Source organism: Anguilla anguilla, chromosome 12 (genome assembly GCF_013347855.1).
Source record: "Anguilla anguilla isolate fAngAng1 chromosome 12, fAngAng1.pri, whole genome shotgun sequence".
In the NCBI taxonomy this organism is placed as follows: Eukaryota; Metazoa; Chordata; class Actinopteri; order Anguilliformes; family Anguillidae; genus Anguilla; species Anguilla anguilla.
The window spans coordinates 27605124-27624067 of NC_049212.1; the positions used below are offsets into that span (position 1 = coordinate 27605124).

General features: G+C 38.6%; 1 protein-coding gene across 2 annotated transcripts; it reads left to right on the top strand.

Annotated features, from left to right (window-relative positions):
- Positions 1 to 940: 940 nt before the first annotated feature.
- LOC118210453 (multidrug and toxin extrusion protein 1-like) lies at positions 941 to 18498 on the top strand. Of its 2 annotated transcripts, XM_035386667.1 has the most exons (17): positions 941 to 1368; positions 8104 to 8205; positions 10046 to 10114; positions 10376 to 10524; positions 10693 to 10735; positions 11081 to 11125; positions 11211 to 11308; positions 11393 to 11490; positions 11746 to 11859; positions 13203 to 13270; positions 13625 to 13733; positions 13957 to 14032; positions 15214 to 15283; positions 15476 to 15608; positions 15810 to 15904; positions 16864 to 16942; positions 18041 to 18498. In XM_035386667.1, the coding sequence occupies exons 1-17, from the start codon at positions 1186 to 1188 to the stop codon at positions 18262 to 18264; spliced, it is 1755 nt and encodes a 584-aa protein (XP_035242558.1). In that variant the 5' UTR covers positions 941 to 1185; the 3' UTR covers positions 18265 to 18498. The 2 variants fall into 2 exon arrangements, with proteins under 2 accessions (XP_035242558.1, XP_035242559.1); XM_035386668.1 differs by lacking the exon at positions 8104 to 8205.
- Positions 18499 to 18944: the final 446 nt, after the last annotated feature.

Below are 18944 nucleotides of genomic sequence, written 5' to 3' on the forward strand. Positions count from 1 at the left end.
GTATAGGTGGAAGATTAAATAGTTGATCTTAATAGAGGGTGCAATGCAAACAGCCAGTGAAAGTGTTGGGTGATATCGATTGTTAATTATTGAAGTCACAGTGTTTTGGTTCGTGTGTGTGGAGGCACTTGTGTAACGAGGAGATTTGCCTGCGGCCGATGTGCGGGCCTCTCACAAGTCCAAAGATTCAATTGGAAAGCGCTTTACCAGTCAGCTGAAGGCGAAATCCCCCAAGGCAAGGGAGAAGTCGTTATATTTGAATTTGAGGGTTGCGTCACTCGAGAATATTGTCACTGGGACCTGCTGCGAGACCATTGCTTTACAACACGTTTACTGTGCTTCACTAGCCGAGCGACACCCTTACAACAACACAATTATCAATAACCTACAGGTCATGCACAGGATCTAAGTTAACTGTTAGTAATAACAACTGTGCATTTACCCTTGTGGGCTGATGTATTATAGTAGGCTAATTATACGATTTCTGTAGGCTTACCCATATAGCATAATACTGACCATGTAATCATTCAATGCTACTTTTCATGTGACATTCTGATTGACAGAATTTGGCAAAACGTTATGTAGCTACAATGGTTTTATGCTGTTGCCTTACATTACTTACACGATTGTAATATTTTATTGTCGGCATATTTAACTCAATGTTATTCCAATGGCATAGCCCACAACGGGACCAGACGGATGAAATCGAATGAACAGGTAATATTTAAATGAGCATCGCAGCTGATACAATTTCAAAATGTGCAAAACAAAGAAAGAAAGAAAAAACAATTTTGCTCCCCTCTTTTCTTGTTTTCACACCACAGAGAACATTTAGTTTGCACTTCCACAGGCAGTCCACCTATTTTAAAAACGTACAACATTTAAATGAGACTGAAAATGAGAGGTCGCTTATGCAAGAGGAGGTTTGGTGGAAGTTCATTGTAATCAAGGATGTCGTTTTCACCTTAACATCGCTGTAGGCAATTTCCTTATAGGCACAGCTTGTCCAGTTATTTTTGGGGCGGTGCTAAGATATCTTAAAAGTTAGCCTATTTTGCCTAAAGTGACGATCCGTAGGCCTATTCAGCTACAAATATTTCCATAGCACCAGAAAGGCGTGCATCGTAGCCTAGTTTACGCTGTAGGCTAATATAGGGTAGGTCTACTTATGCATTTTGCTACAGAATGGAGACGACCCACGTTGAAACTAGCGAGATGAACGGAAACCATTATTCGGACAGAAAGGCTGTCACAAACTCGGACTCAAGTCAACAAAATGTTTACGGATTTTACAGGCGTCTGAGGCGTGGGATACCTCTCGACTTCTGGAAAGAAATCCTTCAGTTAGCACAATTAGCTGGACCCCTGGTGAGATTCGTTTGTGCTTATCTTTTCCTACTGTCTATTTTTCTAGTGTGAATCTGTTTTTCCCAACTGTTCTCATTTTTCTCTAGGATAGGCTACTTCGCAATGTCCAAGTCCTTAACGTAGCCGTTGAGTAGTTTAACAGCCCGTTGTGGTCTATGGAGGACTAAACGTGCCAAAATTAAATAATAAAATAAATAATAATGTGGAATTATATTAATAAATAGTTCAATTATTAAATAAATAAATCGTTTTATTTCGAAATATTTAAATAATTGACATCTCGTGATTGTTATTTTCACAACGTGACCATATTTTATTTCTTAATATGTTGTATTTGCTAATGGCTTTTTTCATTTCATTGTGGCACTTTTCCGAATGAATTATTTCCGAATGACGAACTCCATTTTTAATTTCATAACGAGACATTAAAATTGTAACGTCCTGCCAATGTACATGAGCGGGACGTGGTCACTCACGGTCATTGGTTGCTTTTACACATTCAGGAAAAGCCGCAGCACGGCAAATATCTGCATGTTAAAATTATAGCCCGCAATTTTTATACTCGCTCCCTGAACAAATTTACAATATAGGCTGCAAATAGGTCAAATAAATAATGCATCCACAAAAATTGCATGAATGCAAATAGGCCTACTTTATAGGAATGAAATTAAATCGCAAAAACACACACAAGCTAATCTTCATGATGTAGGGGGAAAACTTTAGAATAGCGAAGACTTAATTAAAACGTATCCGTTTTCATAATCCTCAAAAGTAGTCACCAATGAATGCAGGAGATATGAATATTACCTCGTGTAGCAAAAATAAAAGCAGTTTCATAATTAATCGGTCTCATAAAATATAGGCTATTATTAAATCATGATTACAACTGAAAGTATGATTTTTTTGGTCCAAGCTTGTGCGCTGACTTTTTGTTTTCACTCATGTAATGCAAACTGGAACAACTCACTGGCTAAAATACCCGGAAAATTGTTTTCTTGTCATGTGTGCAGAAAACATCTGCATCATACAATCAGCAGATGCATTGCCTTGCACCTCCTGATCTGAATATTAAAAGGTTACAGAATTGACAGGAGCATAGGTAGCAAAATTTAAAGAGTAATTGTACTTGTTGTTTCAGCCTGACTCCGCCTCCTATACAGTTTTTTAAAATGCGTCCTGGGGTGTGTGGTATAGGTGTGTCTACCTCATTTGCATAAAGTGTTCTATATGAAAATGAATGTGTAAAGCCCTGTGTAAAGCCCTGACTCATGAAACTAGATCAAACTGTAAAACAAAGTGGTGCAGGTCAAATATAAATTCAGCTGCTCTTTGAACAAGACTAAGTTAATCAATTGCAAAAGATCACAATCAATGGGCATTTCCAGCCCTGCTGGTGTTGATTGACAGGAAGTCATGCCATTTTGAAAAGTCTCATTATGAAATGAAAAAGGGAGTTTGGAAATATTATTATGAAATGCACTCTAGAGGTGAGATGCACTCTAGGTGGCGCTTCTAAGGGCAGCCGCATGAATTTGGGCTCCAAGATTTTAAACTTTTACTGCTCTATTTATTGATTTTAACACAGTATTAGCTAAGAAATAGGCCTACATAGAGAAATCAAATATTTGAAAGACAACATGGGTAATCTGAGGGTCAAGACATTTGGATGAAATTCACCTTTAAAGATTTTGGATGGATTATAGGAAACACGGCCTTCTCCTTCATATATGCACCTAGCCTCTGACTTTATTTTTTCAAGTCCAAGAACTCTGTGGGCTATCCATAGGATATAGATGGGACATAATGAGTGGATCTGGATGGTGACTACTACTGGAAACTTTTTGAGTTAATGTTTTTGTTTTTCTGTTGATAATGGCACAACTTGGATACACCACCAATACACACTTTTTAAGAAGCCTGAGTAAATTTGCTACGCCCCTGAAGTCTAAACTTCAGCTTAATGGAATACTACGACTTAGATCTCGCCCAAGGGGTAATAAAGAATGTTTTTCGTCCAATACGCACAATTGTTGGTAATCGCCAAACTTTCTGTGAAACCACAGCTTGCACCGAACCACAGTTGACTCGGCAAAGACTGTTTAGTGGTTTGCTCCCATTCTATAAACCTAGTCCATATAAGCACAACTCAGAACAAACCAAAGCCATCCTTGCCCGGATTTCTCCTTTCTAATGTGCGTTCGCTACGCCACAAATGCGATGAGTTACATAGTATGTCAGTGAACAACAATTCAGCTGTTGTCGCCGTGTAAGAGACTTAGCTAAATGCTGACATTCCAGACTCTATTGTAACTTTTCCTGGATACATTTTACATTGGCGTGATCGTGAGGGCAGCGGAGGAGGAGGAGTCACTCTGTATGCTTGTAATAACATCACACAGAAACGACTGACTCACTTGGAGGAAGATGAGTATGAAGCCTTATGGGTCTGGTTGCGCCCTAAACGTCTTCGCCGTGGGCTTAGTTCCATCATCGCTGCAGTGCTGTACATTCCACCACGCTCCTCAGCGATGGCCAAACCAGACACAATAATCACACAGTATCTGGATCATTGCCTTGGCAACATCGAATGTAGTTACCAGCATGCTGCAGTTGTCATTCTTGGGGACAAGAATATGTACAAGTCTGACACTATCTGCATCAGACATAGACTGAAACAAGTTGTGGCTGGTGCAACGAGAAAAGCCAGTCAACCTGATTCAATTTTGACCAACATTTATTCCATGTATGAGCCACCTGTGCATCTGCCCCCTGTTGGCACCTCTGACCATCAAACCATCATGTGGATTGCTGGTAAATGCTGGCACAAAGCACTCAATAACAACCCCAAAATGGATGTTCATGCTGTTTTTGTTGATTTTTCCTGTGCTTTTGACACAATAAAACACTGTCAATTGCTTCATACTCTGGCTGACGTGTGTCAGACGCCCCCTTTGGCTCACTGTGAAGAGCTATCTGAGTGACAGAGAGCAAAGGGTGCAGTGGGGTTCCTGTGTGTCTGATCCCTGTGCAATACCAGCCGGTGTCCCCCAGGGGGGGGCTAATGTCCCCATTGCTCTTTGTCATTTGCATCAACAGCCTGGATTCACTTTTGCCTCCCTCTGTTATCCCAGTGAAATATGCCGATGACCTTATAATCACGGAGCTCCTGATGGGGTCTCAGAAGGCCTTGGATTCTGTGGTTGAATGGGGACAGGAGTTTTCACTGGCAATGAATGGAGCTATGGATGTGGTAATCAGTGCCAGGAGAGGACAACAACGTTAATTAAAAACGGTAGAGTCCTAGAACAAGGTCTTATGGACAGATGAGGTGAGTCTTAACCTGTATCAAAGTGATGCAAAAAGGAAAGTATGGAAAGAAAATAACTGCTCATGATCCAAAGCACCCTGCCCCATCTGTGAAACATGGTGGAGGTAGTGTTGTGGCTTACTACTGGAACTGGCTCACTTCTTTTTACTGATGATGTGACTGCTGACGCCAGCAGCAGGATGAATTCTGAAGTGTACATAAACATCTCATCTGTTCAGATCCAGCCAAATTCCTCAAAATGCTTTTGAAGGTGCTTCATCTTGCAGCAGGACAATGAGTTTTTCAGGGAAAAAACTGCAATGTTCTTTGCTGACCAAGTCAATCAGTGGAACATGCTGAAGACAAGACTGAAGGCAAAAAGTGTCTGAAACATGAACAGAAACTGAAGATGACCGCAGTACAGGCCTGGTAGAGCATCTGGTCATATCTCTGGGTTGTTGACTTCAAACAGTCATTGAATGTAAAGGATTTATAACCAAGTACTAAATATGATGACTTCATTTAAACTTAATTTGTCCAATTACTTATGGTCCCCTAAAATTGGGGGATTACTTCTAAAACAGAATGATATAATCCCTACTCGGAACACCCAATATGGATGTAAATACTGTTGAGCAGAGAAAATGCTCCCCTTATAATAACTAGGCACAACAAGGTACAGTATATCCATATAAGAAATAGGATTTATTTCTGCAGAAAGAGTCTGGCACTTACACCCAAGTTAGACAAGCCTGACCTGTAGAAAGTAGCAGGTACCAATTTCTTTAACCATGTTTTGGATAAAACCAGAATGTCCATATTCGTCGTTTTAACCCAATCATATTCATTTTAGGAAGAAGACTTCTAACATTAAAGTTCACAAAGCCAAGACCGGTTCTATTTTTTAAAATCTACTAGAGTTGGAATAGATTGTATAGGACCAGGATTTAGTTGCACATTACCGGATAATAACAGCAGTAAAATGACATACTTTAATTTTCCAATAAGCATACAGATTTCATAATCAGTGTCTCTGGCTGAAATGCACATGGCAGAATCCTTTCGCAAAAAGAACAAGTCATTCAGAGCTGCCAGAGTTAGTAAATACAGCATAATGTTCATCTGAGTTTGGATCTTGTAGAGCTTTTGCTGTTGTGAGGGGTGGTTTTCCTGGTAATAATTAAATCCATGTCTGGTGGGACAGTTTTAAGGAGATAGGAACTCAAATGATGATTGTTCACTCACCCAATGCACAACGGCACATTGTATCATTAGCTACAGATTCAGTTATCACAGCCATTTGTTTAATCTCATTAATTATTTGTCCTACTACATACATCACATACGGTACCCCACTCCACCCCGCTGACAACCATGCATTTGCCTTCTTTCCACAAACATACTCCATTGTTGCAAGGTGTACTGGAGTCTGAACATTCTACACTTATGTGCTGTAATAGTATACTTAGTTCCATCTGGTTTAGTAATAGCAGCTATCGTATTTCTTGAAGAATCACAGTTATCAGTGTAATTACACACACTTTTCACCCATTAATCTAGTCCCAGCCCCACTGTAACATATAAAACCTTTTTCTGAGAACACCAATAACATGGCAGAGGGCATTTTAGAATAAGCACAGTGGTTATTTTCACACCCATTAGGTTTCATACATGATTTTCCTAATGTCTGGATTTGTATCCAGTGGAAAGTCAACAGTTGTTATGTAAAGCAGGTAGGAAAACCAGTCTAATGAGACAGCTATCCCCTCGACACTATGCAGTTAATGAACACAACCCCAACTATCAGAAACTTCAATTCTGCATATTTCTTAGTTATGTAATGATAATGATTCAGTTGATAACTCCATTTATCCCTTTGGTTTGTCGTGCAACCGACCTCTGTTTTGTGCAGGCAGAGTGAGAAGTAAATAGAACAAAGACCTTCTTGCATATCTACAACTGTATTTTGATTAGTCATAATGATAACTGAAGATATCTATAAATGCATTCCGACCAGACCGAATGATAATCAAAGATATCTCCAAAATAAGATCGGTCTCCTTTCAAGATATCCATAACTTCTTTGTAGATATCTCAAAAGGTTGGGTGGTCTTAAAAGGAGAGCCATCTGCCATTATAATACTGTTATAATCACGTTGTGGAATACTGAAAAACTTTTTTGGCTCACAAGATGACAATACAACAATGCAAAAAACCCAATACAAAGCAGAATGTAACACAACACTTTCAAGTGTGCCTCTCTCAAAAGGTCTTTTTTGCCTCACAGTAATCCTACTCAGGGTCTTTTGCCTTACAGGTAATGTATTTTGCCTCCTTAATAGAGGTCTTTTGATCCAGCCTTATCCCTGAGGTCTTTTCCCTTTCACTCAGAGGTATTTAGCCTCTCACATAGAGGTCTTTATGGGATTTACCCCTGGCCTCTAGACTCTGCTAGCACCAGTTGTTTATTAGATACACAGTCTTCCTGTGCCTTAATATGTAGAATTTATTGATCTTTTACTCTCTTACGCACACACCTTCGGTTAATAGACTAGACATGTTATCTAATGTTATTAAATGGCGGATTATAGCTTACCTTCATGCAAATGTAGCTAGCTGAATCTGTCTGCTGTATTGACCACATCTGTCCAAGTTTTATCCACAACACTTTTTCAAGTTTGATTTTGGCTTGAGAAATGGAATAAAAATGACCCCCTCCTCTCCAAACATTCAAGGTAATGCATGTCAGTTTTGCAAGTTCCCCAACAGCAGAACCACCCACAGAAGCATTGCAACTTGTAGCTAGCTAGCTAACTAATTTTTTTTTCTCGCTATCAGCTATACTGTTGCAGACAATGTCGGAGCTAGATGTCAGAGGAAGTAGTACATAGCAACCATTTCAAATTGGAGCTGGTAGTCTGCGCTTAAACCACATATTCATTGTTTTGTTTCAAATCCAATTTTCTGGAGTACAGAGCCAAAACAACAAAAAATTGTGTCACTGCCCAAATACTTATGGACCACACTGTGTATAATACACATTAGCATACAAAAGATGAAAAGAGCCTGTAAATTGTATGGCACACACTATGCCCTGATTAAAAAGTTGCACCCCTAAAATCTGTGACTCCCCTCTCTCCCAATTAGAGTAGTTGAGAACCAGGACTGATTAATTTCATTTGAATGATCAGCAATTAAATATTTGGAATAATTTGAACATTATGTTATTAGCTTTTTATGAAAACAGAAATGAAAAATTAATAATAATAATAATAATAATAATAATAATAATAATAATAATAATATTCCATTTATTTTAATTTACTCTGGTGTATAGTCAACAACAGGAACTTGGAAAAACATTGCGATAACTCTAGGTTCTATGGTCATGTTTAACAGTTACCCCCCCCCCCCTCTCTCTTTCTCAGCTCATTTCTGAGCTTCTTATGTTTTTTATACCTCTTGTCAGCACCGCATTCTGTGGAAATCTGGGGAAGACAGAGCTGGCTGCAGTTGGTCTGGCAACAGCTGTGAGTGACATCTCTGAAATAATCAGTCCTATCTGTCCTTATTAGTATTAGATTTTTTCTGTGACATACCAATTAATGTTTTGTTTCAAAATTGTCAGAGACAATAGGATCCTTTAACCACCAAACTGTATTATTAGGTTTAATGAATACTGTTTACCATGTGTTGGTCTACAGTGCCAATGAATGTTTTACTGTGAGACTATAGGTTCCTACATGACATTTTACTGTGGTATACTGTAGTACATATGCCAGTATACATAGTATGCTATGTACTATGACTGTACATGACTCAAAACTCAAAATTTCTTAGTCGAATAGATGATTTGGCCATTCAGTGCAATGATTTAACTATTCTTTTTTCCTCTACTTTCAGGCCATCAGAAAATACATTGGCATGGGTTCAGATTTAGAGTATGTGACAACAGGATTGATATCTGAAACCATGCCAATGTATTTTCTGATCGCCTGAAAGTCCATGCTCCAAAATGTGTTCTTATGAGTGTTGCTTTTCGAACATGATCAATACCTTCATTAAGAGGATTTGAATTGCCGACACAGAATGCATTAGGCAAGTTTGTGGATTTGTCGGTATGAGACAGAAACGAAAGGCATTTTTGCAGGAACAAAATAAAAAATTTATGCTGAAGGGAACTTTGAAAAGGTGGATCCTACAGAGCTTTATAAGCACAGTAGTATAAGATAAACATAAGAAAGCTGACTTGCTTTTGCATTTTATTAACTAAAAGAGCCAGTTTAGTCCCAGAGTTGTCAAAGTCAGACTAGTGGGTGTATATTTAAAGCCGTCATGTGTAGCCTACAGTTTTCCTTTTCTTTTTTGTAAGGGAGTGGTTTTATGGTATTAAACATTATGATGGCATTATGAACAGATTAAGCGGGTGATTTGCAAGTGTTTTATGCATGGTAGGTATGATCTTTTATGGTATGACATTGCGGTTTGTGTGAAGACACTAATTTATATGTAACATTAGATCAAAATAAACATCTCATAGTATACAAACATAACAATTGACTGTAATTCCAGAATCCTGATGAGCCCGATGTCTGGACATACAGAGCGCTAATTCGCCTAGCTGTACTGTGGCAGCCTAGGCTACATTGTCAATTCATTCTCTCTCACATTGACCACTTCAGAAATATTTCCATAGATTTGTGAAACAGAGGTTGCTTCATATTATGTGTTATTGTTTCCCAATGTTCAGTGTTCACACTGAAAAACAATTATTTCCCAATGTAACATCTGAAATCTAATTTGCTGGTAATAAATATTAATTTAAGGTCTGTTTCTAAACTATAAATTAAGCATTATTAAATTGTATTTTAACCATTAGTAAACTGTAAGTCTGTAACTATAATTAGTTCATGTATTTATTAATATTAATAAACTACCAGGCATAAAAAACCTTACAAGCCAAGACAATAACAAATGATATTCAGATGCTTTATGATTATATAATTTTATAAGCCAACATACAGTGTTCTTAGCATGGGTAGATCAAGAGTGTTCTTAAGCCATCATGAACAATCATAACTTACTATCTATTTAACAGTAATTTATAACTTTTTAAAAACCATTTAAAGGACCTTAATGTTAATGTAGCTATTGTGTTGTTTTTGTTTTTGTACTGTTATTGAACTAAGAAATGATGAAAACATTTGTTAACACAATTTTTTTTAAACGTGTTTATTAATGTAAACAAATATAAATGATTTATAGTATGTTTACTAATTGTTAAAATGCTATTTAAAATGGTTTAGTGGACCTTAAAATAAAATGTTACTGAAGTTTCAATAATATTTTTGCTCATCTTTTATCTGCTAGGTGATCAATGTTACAGCTGTTTCAGTTGGATTTGGATTAGCGTCAGTATGTGACACATTATTATCTCAGGTAATTGTGTACGTCCTTATCTTTTTATTTCTGTTTTGTTATGGGCTGTCAGATTTTGTCCTAGCAGGCATCTGACGGTACATCTCACACATATAAGAATTTGAGTAGTTTCACCTTAATTAAAAACAATAAAGAAAGTAATTATATGTAAAAGTTACGAAATTCATTTTTGGTCACATTAAGTACTACTCAAATGGTTCAAGACAGTCTGTTTCCCCAGGTCACTTAAGTAAACTGAACTCTTGTTTTCTCCTCTTGCAGACCTTTGGGAGCTGTAACTTAAAGAGAGTGGGGGTCATTCTGCAGAGGGGTATCCTAATTTTACTTCTGGCTTGTTGCCCATGCTGGGCTATTCTTATGAATACAGAATCCTTCGTCCTGGCTGTCAAGCAAACCCCAGAGGTGGCCAGGCAAGGAAGCAATGTCTATGCCCTTTAACTAAAATCTGTTGCCTTTAAATGTTGACTTAAAATAAGGCTTCTAGAATCTGGATTCAGCCACCATTCTGTTATTGTTTTTTGTTGTGTTTTTTGTTTTACTATTTCATACTCTGATGGAGCTCTTTCTGACCCCTTAAGGCTGGCCCAGATGTATGTGAAGGTCTTTATGCCTGCACTACCTGTGAGTAAACACACAAACATGCACATTCTCCAACACAGCACATACATAAATTCACTCACAATTATGAGAAGACACGTATGTATGTGCACGCACACACACACACACACACACACACACAAACACACACACATAAACAGACAAGTGCATGCGTGGTCAGCAGGTTTAATAAAACAGGATTATGAAAAACTGTGATTCATACACAAATTGGTGCCAATGGTAACTAGTTTGGCATCAAGTGGATACATCAGTTTGTCGTATGACCAATCATCAACCATGTCAGACACAATACACCGACTGCATTTGGCACCTCATTTACTAATGCATTTAAATGTGTGCTCCTTACAGGCAGTATTTTTATTCCAGCTACAAGGAAGGTATCTTCAAACTCAGGTAAAAAAGCACAGACTGCTTCACTTGTCAACATATGAATGGCTGTTTTTCCTTAGGCTTCATTTTAATAAAGCATTCATTTCAGGGTATAATATGGCCCCAGGTGATCACAGGAATTGTGGGAAATGTCCTGAATGCATTGATCAACTACATCTTCCTGTTTGTACTGGACCTTGGTGTAGTGTGAGTACTCAAAGCTGACACGTTGAGAAAAGACTTCAGTGTTCTGGCTTGTAGAATAATCAATAAATATGGCATTATTTACAGTGGTTCAGCTGCAGCCAACACCATATCCCAGTACTACCTGGCTCTGTTCCTGTTTGCCTACATTTACTGCAAGGGTTTGCATAAGCCCACCTGGGGAGGTGAGTTCCAGTGCAAAGGATAAATAACTTGGCTAGTACTGCACTCCAAATTGCCATCACCTGCCTTTTGAACTCATTCCTGTGTATTCAAGTGATGACCCAAGATCATAACAGTGCATGAGATATTTTGAGAGTGGGCAAATATGCTTGTGGTAAACACTTGATATATATTTATCAAGTGAAAGCAAAAATCATGGGGTGTCATATGTGTCGCAGCTATAATGTTTCAAACATACATCTTTGGTACCCCTTTAGGCTGGTCTGTGGAATGTCTGCAGGAATGGGGATCCTTCCTCAACTTAGCCATACCCAGCATGCTCATGACATGTCTGGAGTGGTGGGTATATGACATTGGCGGATTCCTGGCAGGTAACCGGCATTGTGCTTTGTTGATTACCTGTGCGTATGGAGGTGAAACACAATATGCTACAATGAAATAACAACATATAAATTGCTAGCGTGCCAGAAAATAATGTTTGTTATAATACAATTTTAAAAATTAGCCTCTTTCCTCTTCCATGTAAGCACTTTTGTTGGATGAAAATGCATCATCATCATCTGAGGGACGAGGAAGGGGTTATCTTTTTTCTTCAATAAGGACCAATATTTAGTGATATTCGTACAGTAAAACTAATATATTTTACGCATTTATAATAATAATAGTAATAGTAACTTTCTATATAGCACTTTTTGTTGGTAGGATGTATCACAGAGTGTTTCACAGAACATAAGAGTAAACAGTAGAACAATTAACTAGTTAAATAAGAAACAATGATTAAAGATGGTAAAATATAAGAAAAATAAAAGAAAGATTCAAAACAGTTTAACAAATTATGAGAAACAAAGAACATAAAATAAAAGGTTAAATATTTTTAAAATTACTGACGAATGGCAATAAAACAAATAATAACGCGAAAAAACAAAAAAATTTTAATTAAATACAATGATAAACATTTATGTACAGTAAAAGCAATAAGTAAAAAGTAATGCCTTAAGAATTAAAACTACTCAAGGACTTACAGTCTCTTATGTACTGTGGTAAAGAGTTCCATAATTTTGGTGCATTTGAAGGAAGCAGTGTATTTTGGCAAAATAGGAAGCAGTGTATGAAAACGATGTGAGTCATATGCTATGGCCTTAGCAATCTCAACCCAATTGAACACCTATGGGAGATTTTGGACCGACATGTTGGACAGCGCTCTCCACCACCATCATCAGAACACCAGATTAGGGAATCTCTTTTGGAGGAATGGTGTTCCATACCTCGAGTAGAGTTCCAGAGACTTGTAGAATCTAAAGCTGTTCTGGTGGCTCGTGATGACCCAACACCTTACTGTCACTTACATGTTGGTTTTTCCTTTAATTTGTCACCCATCTGTACATCATATGTAATGTAATTTATGCTGCTGAGAGGACAGCACAGAACACACTGCTTATTTATTAAATTACCTGCTGTTTTATCATTTAATCTTCCAGCACTTAAGAGCTCTGCTCACTTTTTTATGTTAGTGTTACTGTTTTGTATTGTAAATAACGAATGTCATGTTTTAAAACCTATTCATCAAGCAGGCCATTATCTTTCATGGTTAATTAAATGCCTTATACATTGTATTTGGTCTACAGTCTTGCAAATGACAAGATTGTAAAATCCGAATTGAGTCCAACCAAATGAAATGATAAAAAAACTTCTTTCCACCAAATCTCAACTACAGGTCTAATAAGTGAGGTGGAACTGGATTCACAGTCAGTCGTCAATGTGCTCTCTGGTCTGTCATTTATGGTAAATATATTCTATATGCTAAAACAGTATGAATTATCAAGAGCCCAGGGGGTCTGGGGAAATGAAGGTGGGGCAACACAGGTCGCTGAGTAGGTTCTGGCATTAACTCATTTTGGTATTAACTCATGACTGCCCATCCAATGAAACATTGTTTAATGACCCTGTCAACTTGGTTGGTTCATTTTTCTTTACCATTTTGGCAACAGTATTCATCTTGACAGTATTCTGTCCCACGTAGGAGCAAAGCAATCCTCTAATATAGGGGTTCCCAAACTCGTCCCTGTGATTGTACTAAATACCCGTGTGTCTGAAGCAGATCCATGGTATTAGTAACAGAATGGTATATGTCTTCAGTTTCCTCTAGGCCTCAGTGTAGCTGCCAGCGTGAGAGTGGGGAATGCTCTGGGAGCTGGAAATGCACAGCAGGCTCAGCTGTCCAGCATGGTCTCCGTAGTATGTGGAGGTATGAGGAAGAGAGAAGCACCACACTGTGGACATCAGAAATACAGTCTACTACAGTCAGTTGCTCCACATCATTGCAGATCCACCAGAACCCTTCAATGTTCAAACACTGTTGTGTTTACATTTTGTTGTTCACTTTCTTTTTATCAAGAAATATGATTAAATATCACTAACACTTAAAAAATGTAAACTCAGTGATTTCTTGTTGTTTATATGTTATGCAGTTGTGATTGCCTTGTGTGTGGCACTGACCATTGGGATGACAAAGGATGTGATTAGCTTTGTCTTCACAAGTGACCAGTGAGTACCACAACTTATTATTTGTGTGTCTGACATTACTCAGTTCCTTTGGCCTATCGAAAGCTTATAAGGGAAAGTGTTCATTCTGTTTCTTGCGTGTCTCTCCCCACAGCCAAATAACTCTAGTCCTCAGAACCTCCAGAAGGCTCTAAGGTTTCATTCACTTTCATGGTTTAACTTGGTGACTATTATCCATCCATCCCGCCAGCAATTTTCTTATTCCGCATGGTCCAAGTCAAGGTCTGGGTGGCAATAGAGCAAGCAGAGCAGCACAGAAGCTCCTTTCCCCAGCATCTTCCTACAAGGGGGATCCCTCTGCTTTTCTAGGCAAACTGGGATTTGTAATCCCTCCAGAATATCCTAGATCTGCCATGGGGTCTCCTCCCAGTTGGATGTGCCCAGTACACCTCCAAAGGGAGGCGCCCAGAGGGCATTCGTACCAGATGTTTGAACCACCTGAATTGGCTTCTCAGTGCAAAGGAGCAGTAGTCTATGCTGAAGTCCTTCTGAAGGGCTGAGCTCCTCAATGTAGGCACGGCTACACAAAATGATGCACAAGTTACTCACAAAATGATATTGCTGAATGTTGAAAGTGAAACTGTTCGATAATGGTCACCAAGCTAATGTTTGTCAACTTTTCATGGTCATGGATCATTGATGTGGTTCCTTCCCAGGGAAGTAGATAAGACACAAGATGTGAGGGAATGATACAGTTGGATCATAGAGTTCAAACACCTATTATCAACCGGGTTTGGGGAAAGACATATCAACCACCTCATACACTAACGTATTTCAATTTAACATTTATTTGAGAGGCCTAAATGGCATTACTTGTGAAAATTTAAGTTCTGTAAAAATACACAAAATAAACTGTCCAAATAAAATAATTTTCCTACAGCTCCCCTAGTGGTAAACAAACTCACTATATGAGGTCTAGATATTTTCTTAATTTTGAGTGCAGTTAAATTGAACGGTATGCTAACCTTATAGTTTATATTGTGTACATTCATTTTTAATCCTGATTTACATTTGGCTGATACTGTGTATACATTAAAACTAACAGTTGTCTTCCTGTCATTTAACAGAAACATGAGTACATTGAGATATGCACCTGAGACATTATGAGAGGTGCTATACAAATACAATATATTATCCATTATTGTCTTCCTTTTTGGTTACAGGCAGATCAGGAAAAGAGTTGGGGAGGTTATGGTTCTCTATGCACCCTTCCACTTATTTGATGCAACGGCAGTAAGTAACAGACACTCCCATCTCACTTGTAAAAGTGCATTCATTCCTGATTTGCCTTATATTTATTTTAAATGGTTCAACATATTAGAGCTAGCATTACTTAGCATTGCTCATGAGACTGTTGATTAAACAGTTTGATCAAAAGTTTTTTCCTTGTGAAGTTCTACTTGTGATGAGTTGTATCATTCACAGGGTGTGATTGGGGGCATTTTGAGAGGGGTGGCAAAACAGAAGATTGCCGCATTTTGCAATCTGGTGGGGTTCTACTTCGTGGGGTATCCCATTGGAATGTCCTTGATGTTTGCAGCGAATCTTGGAATCACCGGTAAGGATAATGTGAGGATCACTGGCCACATGGTGAAAATCCCTGTCCCAAATCCACCAGCCTTGCTCAATCTCAAATGTTGCGCATATATTTCTTTTCTTCCTCAAGTCCTGCAAGACCAGCTTGCCAGCTTGAAAAATAAAGTACTGTGTGCTGCTCTCTTTCCTGTCTGCAGTAACTTATATCTGCTCTTGTCCACAGGTTTGTGGACTGGCCTTTTAATTTGTGTTTTCCTCCAGGCTGGTTTGTTTTTAATCATCATTCTCAAACTGGACTGGAAAAAAGCTGGCATTGAGGTGAGTGTCAGCTTCTTCAATCTGCATTATTACATGCTGCCCTTTAAAATGAATTTTTAGTTTAATTTGTAGTTTAAGCTTAGAAATGTAACAGACATACTATATAGGCATAAGGGAACAAACATGGCAAATTATGCTTTTCTCATATAAGCATGCCTGGAGTAGTAAACAGCCTATTGCCATTCCCCCTCAAATCTACTGTTTGGAAAAAGGACATAACTTACAGGGAGGATAGGGGGTTACAACCCCTCCAATATGACAAAACAGGACAAATACAATGTATATAGATTCTGGAACGTTCTATATAAGGGTGAGAATTCTTCAGTCATAAAGTGTATAGTTCTTCCTTTGCGATTACTGAGCTCACCAGTGCTCTCGTTGTATTGTCTATTCTAAATTTGAGGAGTACAGAGGCAAATCAAGAAAAAAATTGTATATCATGAAAACCACACAGCTTGATATGGTTTATGGTTATACCATGGCACTTAAATTATAAATATTAAGCCAAGATAATTCCTTATTTATCAAGATGCTGAAAGAAATGTGCGATAGCCTTGCATTACTTTTGTAGTAAATGTCAGCAGACGACTGCTACTCTTTGATGTTGCTCAAGCTAAAGAAAGAAAACAATTTTTTGAGATACTAAAAAGCAGTGTGAAAATGGACATCTATTCAGTTTTATACTGAGAGAATGATGGCAATACATATGTTGGCCTGACCCAAGTTCTGTTAAAATCAGGAACCAGATGTTCTTCAGGTGGGGGGGAAAAGGGGGGGGGGGTATAGCTGTCTGGATAGACAAGTTTGGTCATGCTGATGATGAAAATAGCTGTGCTCAAAGACCAACTTTGTCATGCTGATAACGAAAACATCTAGACCAGCTGGTTCCCACATGATGCGCACCATCATCACCATCTTAACTGATTATTGTAATAATATGAGGGTGTTGATGTTTGCAGGCGCAAGTCAGGGCTGGAGTACAGACGACAGAGCAGAGCGATCAGGCGCAGGCCATGGAGATGCAGGGTGGCGCCCATGGTAACATTCCCTGCTAATACAGCTGGAGTCCCACTGTTGGGCAATAGTCACTGTCAAACAGGTCAAAAACAATATTTGATGTGAGATATGTAGGAAAATTCCATACATTTCTGCAGTGTGACAGTGAGCTTTCAGACTTTGGTATCAGTTCACCCCCTGCACTTTCCTTTGCCAAATCCCCGCACTAGTGAGTGTCCCGCCTGTCATGCAAGTTGGTCCCAATACTGTAGGAAGCAAGTGTGAGCGAGGGGTATTGACCACCTCCAATGTCCCCTTCCAGCAAGTGTGCATTAATGCCCATAATGTTTTGTGTTACCTGTGGACTCTTCTCTGAACTCTTATGGAAGCTTTCTTTTCATAAATTTGGATAGGCTGCTTTATTTTTCCCCTGCCATTTAAGTTTTGTGTACATTACAGTATAATGTTATGATGTATATGATGTATGTATGATGAATCAATTGAACCTTATTTTTTGCCTAGTATCCATCTCTGAAACTAACGTTAATAAAATGGTGAAGGCCAAACAGAGTATTTTGTTTAAATTTCTTAATCGTGTGAACACGGGAGGCGAAGATGAGGATTCAGCCCCCACAGCAGCTACTCCTATTGCTTTTCAAAAGCCAGCAAGTCATTGGCGACTGGACATGTAAGCTAGCTAACCAAATGGCTAACATTAGTGAGGCCACATACCCTACACTTAACTTTGTATCTGCTAGCTGTACCCCTAGTCCTTTTAGTTTTTTTAGGTTGTTATGTGACATGTAACTACATAGCTAACAACGTTCCATAGTACCGTTAGTTAAAAGCAGCTTTTTGCACGGGAGCACTGATAACTTCGGATCTGGGTTCATGTCCTTTTTTTTCATACAGCCCACCACACGACAGTGTTTCAGCATTTCTATTATCTTGATAATCCACCGACTGTTAATATTAACTCTATGGAGCGCAACAGGTTGTTTTCCCCCATTGTGAGCGTTTTCATCATATTGATGGTAGGAGAAACAAAGTGTGACAGTGTTGATTGTTGAGTAGGCAATTCACACAACCGTGTATACATGCAGAGGTCACTGAATGAAAGTGTTAATTATTTATGTTTAGGTCTTCCAGAAATTACTCCAGGCATCCATGATGGGGAGCACAGGGAGTTCAACTCAGACCTGGAAGGGCTGCATGAGAGAGAAGGTGGGACCCTCACCACAGTGGGGGAGGTGCTGTCTTTCAGGCAGCTGTTTCTGCGCCGGGGGTTAGCGCTGTGCGGTATGTTGGTCGTCCTAGCTGCTGGTATCCTTGCCAACATGCTGCTCCCTGCAGTCTTTAAATAAGGGATGCTCATACTATCCTAATGGATGGTTATCCTACCTAGTGGACCCACAACCAAGTAGGATCCAGAAATAATGTGATTTTTTTATATGCCAGTATATTGATGGAAAATATCTAAATAATTTAGTACATTCAATATTTTAAGACAAACCGTGATTGTATGCATACTGGAAATAAAAGCAAATGTAATCAAAATCAAATCTATTTTATTTAACAGAAAACTGTCACAAAGACACTACAGAGTAGGAGAAAAACACTACATGGCTCAGTGACAATTCATTTTATTATTTTACTATTGTGTTCCCTCTCCCTTTTTTAAGTTACCAAAAATGTTTTAAAATAGAGTATTGTGATGAAACATTTAATAATGCAACAGAACCCCTTTAAAGGCCCGAGGAGGCTCAGCTGTGACGTTGGGGTCATGCTGAATGAGTTTTGTGCAATGAGTGCTACTAGTGCAGTGGAACGTTTTCTTTGTACAAATATTATGCTTGGGGGTAATTAATTTTACTGTTTTTATTTTTATGTATGGGATGTTCTTACTTATTGCCTTGTCAGACAGGGAATGTCATCTTTTCCTAGCCAAGCCTGAGTAGGTATGGTTTTCTCCTATTTTGGTCCAGGGAATCTTCCCAGTCATTCTTTAGCAGTGTTTACTGCAATAGTCTACAGGAAGATACAT

Excerpts from the sequence above, each read along its gene's own strand:
- LOC118210453 (XM_035386667.1), top strand. The coding sequence starts at position 1,186 with ATGGAGACGACCCACGTTGAAACTAGCGAGATGAACGGAAACCATTAT. Across the intron at positions 10,525-10,692 it reads CAAACCCCAGAGGTGGCCAG|GCTGGCCCAGATGTATGTGA; the intron begins GCAAGGAAGCAA and ends TGACCCCTTAAG. Across the intron at positions 15,284-15,475 it reads ACTTATTTGATGCAACGGCA|GGTGTGATTGGGGGCATTTT; the intron begins GTAAGTAACAGA and ends TATCATTCACAG.